General features: G+C 23.5%; 1 protein-coding gene across 1 annotated transcript in view; it reads right to left on the minus strand.

Moving 5' to 3' along the window:
* The window catches only part of LOC107471637 (WAT1-related protein At5g07050-like), a 4,501-nt gene extending 1,371 nt beyond the window's left edge, over window positions 1-3,130 (minus strand). Inside the window, 4 exon segments of the mRNA XM_016091128.3 lie at window positions 672-927; window positions 1,948-2,064; window positions 2,197-2,259; window positions 2,920-3,130. Of these exon segments, the coding sequence (XP_015946614.1) occupies window positions 672-927; window positions 1,948-2,064; window positions 2,197-2,259; window positions 2,920-3,128 (645 nt within the window). The 5' untranslated portion in view covers window positions 3,129-3,130.
* Window positions 3,131-6,121: the final 2,991 nt, after the last annotated feature.

The following is a 6,121-nucleotide window of genomic DNA, read 5'->3' on the forward strand; positions in this document are numbered from 1 at the left end:
AAAATATCTTATTTAAAAAAATTTTAAAATCAATTTAATTGTTTAGTATATGTTTTTTCTCCCCTTAAATCATTTTTTTTCCGGATGAATTGGATTGCTTTCAATTATTGACATGAGACACAGAGACACACGAATTTAAAATTTTTATATGACACGAGGACACGACATATATATAAAATATAAAGTATTTTTTTTAGATAAATTATAAACATATTTTAGTATTTTATTGATATTAAAATATAAATTAATTTTTTTAATTATTTTTAATATCTTTTTTATAATTATATAAAGTATTTAAAATATATTTTGTTTTAATAATTAATAATATATACTATTTTTAAACTCATTTTAAGAATATAGGTTAAGAATAAGGCTAAACACATTGACACTTGATAATATTTAAATGTGCCTAAATATGTCAGGAAAAAATTTTTTTATTTTTTATTAAGTCACGATTTGGACATAAAAGACACGTGAAATATCAATGAATGTCATATTTAAAATGTATTTGACATGCAAACACGATAAATAAATAAAAAATGTTCGTACTTGGTAACACACACCACATCCTTAATCTATTAGTTAATCATAACCAAAATTTAAACATATATAGGCACTCAATGAAAGCCTCATTTGCCTCCCCCATAAATCATCAAGTCTTGAAAATTTACCTGTAAAACAAAGAGGGATGCCCAAGCTAGGGTAGAAAGGATAATAAAGATGGAGCCTATGAACCATTGTTTGTCCGAGGATATTTGGGTATTATTTGTATCCTTGGCATTGGTTTTAGTCCTATGATGTTTGGTCCACACCATCTCCACAATAGGACCTTTGTACAAGGTCATCACCATGGCCCCAGCTACAGTAAAAACGGTTCCCATTACCTTAGCTTGACACCTCACTTTCTTTATGTTCATCTTCTCCATCCTTTTATTTCCACCATAAGGATCCATTAGTAATTTTATATAAGGTGTTTAAATATAAACCGATTTAAATTTAACTATTCATTAATTCGATCTAATTTAAATTTAATTAAATTTATTTTTGATAAATTATATAAATTAAATTAAATTTTATATCTATTTTTTAAAATCAATTTATTTAATAAATATTTTATAAATTTTAAAAAATATTTATTTATTTATTTATTTTAACTTACAATTTTATTTTTAATTTTATGTTATTGTTAAATTTTTAATATACTATTGACACTTATTATCTTATTATTAGTTATTTAAGATTTAATATTAAAATTTATTATGTATATTTGATTTTTGTTATTTATAAAATCAAATTCAATCTAATCAAAATTACTTGAAAATTGAATTAGATTTTTTAAAGATAATCATCCAATTCAAACAGTATCGCAAGTAAAACTAGTGTTCGAATCGAACGAGGTTTTGGCTTAAAATTGATCTAGACTACACCGCAAAAAACCCTTAATCCCATGGAGACATAATGAGGCTGAAATTATTGCATATTAATATGTATTTTAAAAAAATACTAAGATTGCATTTGATTTGTGTTTTTATTTTAATATTTTTATTTTAAAATTTGTTAAGAAAAAAATAAAAATAATAAAAGATGGGTTTGGTTTGATTTTTTTATGAGTTTTATTTTTAATATTTTCTGTTTTCATAATTTTGTGAAAGAAGAAGAAAAAATAATAAAATCTTATTTTTTATTTTCATTTCTCATTTCTTTTTCTTTTTTAAAAAATTTCAAAAAATAAAAAATATTAAAAATACAAATACAAATCAAACAAATATTAAAATTTTTAAAACAGAAAATATTAAAAATAAAAAAAATAAAAATGCAAACTAAATGTACCATAATACTTATATATTTTCAATGTCTATTTCTAACTTAATATCCTATATATCTTGTTTGCTGGTAATTAACAAATTAAAATATTTGTTTAATCTTCTGTGATTTGAAATCAATCACCTGCATAAAACAGCCATCACAAATGTCATGGCAGGAAGTGTGTTGCTCAGTGCACATGCGAAGGTTGGTGAAGTGAATTTCAACCCAGCATAGTACAAATTTTGATCAATCACAGGCCTGTTAATTATGTAATAAACCCAATATTATATAATGGTAAAGCATTATATAAACAACTTCTAGTTAAGTATATTTAGTAAAATTGAGAATTTATTATATTAGATACAATTCAGTGCAAAATAATTGACTAACCCAAGCAGAGCTAGGATAAAAATTTGTATGAAAATTGGGAATGTTATCCTTGGTTGATGTTTCCTGAAAAAAAAAAGATAGAAAAATATGTTTGTTAGCATTATTTTATTTTATTTTTTGAAAATAAAAAACTCTCCTACACAATACAACTTATATGTTAAGATAAAATAAGTTATAAATATACTTAAATTTCAAAATGACAGAGATTTTGAAATAGGGCTCTTTTTTTTTTGGATATGGTGAACTTGTGTGTTTTTAATTAAAATGAAGTCATTTTTTTTAATTCCAAAACACAAATTGAAGGCACCAAATTGGGAGAGGAGAAAATCTAATGGTTCGATTTGAGAGGGGTTGAATTCAAATTTTGGGAATTCATAAATCGAAAAGTCGGTTTTGTGAAAGTTCACAGATCGGATGGTGAATTTTATATTTTAAAAAATTAAACTTTACAAATTAGAGAGTCAGATCTACGATCTCTATATGAAAAAATATATCAAATTTTATGTATTTTTGAAAAACATTACTATGAACCCAATATTAAAATTAAAAACGTCCAAAATAGATGGTGTGTAAATTTAAAAAAAAAAAAGACAATAATGATTGTATTTTTTTTTTAAATTCTATTTAACATGGATGAATATTCACAGAAGAATTCAAATTAGAAGAACACAAATTAAATTAAATAATGTTATTGTAGAACTACTACTGCATTTAAAAGTGAACCTTTCAAAGATGATAGCAAATGGAGCAATGGCAACAGTTGCAAAGACGTGGCGATAAACCACAAGAACATAATGGCTCATGCCTTGGTTAAGCGACACTTTAGTTATAATGTTCATGCCACCATACACAAACTGCAAAAAAATCATAGCCAAATAAAGCTGAGAGTTCTCAACAAATTTGGTGTAACGTCTAACCTTTTCACTTGCCATTTCTTTTGTTTTATGTTATGATTTAGAAAATCATTAGCAAGAGAGACTTGTGTTGATATATATATATATATAGTAGTGATTGTTTGGTAATTAACATATCAAATGTCGTAATTAAGGGAAATAAGGCTGTGTTTGGTTTTGATAAGAAAATAAAATACTGAGAACAAGACATAAAAAATAGAGATATACAAATTAATGTTTTTGTATTTTGTTTAATTAGTTATAAACTATAATTAGTATTTTTGTGTCTGTTTTGCTAGGATAAACACAAGATATACTAATTTAGTATTTGTGGACGTAATATTTTTATATATATTTTATCTGTCAAATATAATTTTATATCAGTATCCTATACTTATAAACAAAAATATTCTTAATAGTTATAAAAGAGGTTTTTGTGTCTTCCTAAGGAATGGCATGGTTAAGTTCGAATTATTTATATAACCTAGAATCAATAGTTTAAATCAAATGTAATTTTTTATGTTTAAACGTCGGCATTACATAATATATAGTCTCTTTGTTAATGGTATGGGTTAGTTAAGGAATCACTAGTTGCAAATATTTTGGAATTCATAATAATACATAACTATCATATAGATGTACCATACTTAAAAAATGCAAGTGACACAAATCTAGATGATAAAAAGTTGTCAATATATATATTCAATGTTAAATTATTTTACCATTCATATTTTGGAGAAGATATAGAATAATTCATATATATTGATGTTTGGCTATATGCACTTGCGACACTATTTTATTTTGAAGAATGGAATCAAAAGAGATTTATGGAAGTTTAGTATACCCTTTATAATAATGTAATAGATTATAGTTATGTTAAATGTTTTGGTTCGTGACCTATAAAAAAGTTTTGATAATAATCATGTTCTCTTAAGTAAGGAATTGAATCTATTCAAGTCATACCCACTCATGTATATATACATGTGTTTTATCACTTGTAAATTAAAGAAAATAATTATATTCATCCTATTTTTGGTGCAATGTTTAAAGAGAGTCATTCGAATAAAAACGTCTAAAATGTTTTTTTTTTAAATATTTTTTAGTAATTAAAATTTAATACATATAATTCGATTAAATTATATTATTTTTTGTCAAAATTAAAGCAAACAAATTAATTTAACCAAAAAATAATAAATCAAATCTTAAACTAATCTAAATTAATATTTTTTATAAAAAATTACTACAATACTCTTATTATATTTAGTTATTTTCTATAATAAAGATATTATAATTATTTTTTATAAAAAATAATATTAATTTAGATCGGTTCAAAATTTGATTCACTATTTTTTCGATCAAATTAATTTGTCTGTCCTAATTTTGATAAAAATAATATGATTTAATCGATTATATATATTAAACTTTAACTAATAAAAAATATTTTTAAAAAAGACATTTTAGATGTCTTTATCTAAGTGACTCCCATGTTTAAAACTATTAAAACACTCATCACTTATTCACTCTAGTTATCTTACTATGCGAAAAAAAAACATAAATATAGATATAAAAGCTAATAAAAAGTTAAATGAAACCATGGTTAATAAAATATAGGTATTGATTTTTCTTTAATACAGTAGGTTATGTTAATAAAATTATGAGAAAAAACGACAAACAATTTTAATTTATGTTGGTAAGGAATTTAGTCAGTAGTTTAATACTATTAAATCAACAATTTAACATTATACCTTTTTAATATTTTTTATTTGATCGAAACTCACTCATTTGTAATTAAGTATGGAAAATTTAAATTTTGCTTTGTTTATATAATAATTTATTGACTTATAAATTTTTAAATAAAATTCAGATTGCGATAGATTAATTTTGAACTTGTCAAAACAGGGATAGAAATAAAAAAAAAAATAGAATCCCGCTAGGGAGCTAATGGAGTATTTGTATAATGTATATAATGAGCTATTTATTTGGTTTAATATAAGTTAAAAAATAAACATTCAGAATAAAATACTACTAATTTCTCAAACATAATACATCCATACTATCCAAAATAACCATTGGGGTACCCGAAATAATAAACATATAATATCCTACTGAATCGAACATCCTTAAATCTCTCATTATATACATTGTACAAATAATCTATTGGTTCCTATACTTCCTCAAAAAATTAAGATTTAAATAAAATGTTGGTGTCTATGAAATATATATTTTTAATTTAGGGAAAAAGACAAATAGTTCCCTGACTTTTCAAACTTTTGACAAATACATCCCTGACAAAATTTAAATACAAAAAAGTCCCTGACTTTAACAAACGGAGGACAATTTAGTCCTTCCGTCTATTTGCCTCTCATACACCTAACGGAACTGGCTGACGTGGCTGAAACGGTGTCCAGATGTCCGTTACGGTGCCACGTTGGAAGGGGAAAAAAGTTCGAAGGACAAATAAGTCCTTGACGTTATTTTACAAATAAAGTTCGAAGGACAAATAGGTCCTTGAGAATTTTTTTTTCAAAATTAATAAACTCATTTCCTAAAATCTCTCATCTACCTCTCTCCATTTTTATATTTCTCTCTACTATTTTTACTCTATATATAATTATATTTTATATTAGTAATTTGACAAATCAAAATATGTCATTCGATATTTTTTACAATTAAAATATTTTAAATGTAAAATTATACACATTAAATTATTTTAAATTTTAGATACCGAATGTTAAAATTAATTACTAATAAAAAATTAAACTTTTTTATATAAAAATAATAACTAAAAATCTTATTATTTAATTTTTTATCTGCAGATATCTTGGTCTTCTTAGTCAAAAACTTTTGTCAACTTACGACTTTTTTGTAAAAGTAGTTTGATTTTATAAATCTTTTGTGTCATGCATAATTTATACTGTTAGAACAAAGTGAACTATAATTTAAAAAAATATATTCTCGTAATGTTATTATGCATAAAAATACTAGTTCTAATATAATACACAAATGCACTAATGCTAACTTAATACATGAAT

Source organism: Arachis duranensis, chromosome 10 (assembly GCF_000817695.3).
Source record: "Arachis duranensis cultivar V14167 chromosome 10, aradu.V14167.gnm2.J7QH, whole genome shotgun sequence".
NCBI classification, from domain to species: domain Eukaryota; kingdom Viridiplantae; phylum Streptophyta; class Magnoliopsida; order Fabales; family Fabaceae; genus Arachis; species Arachis duranensis.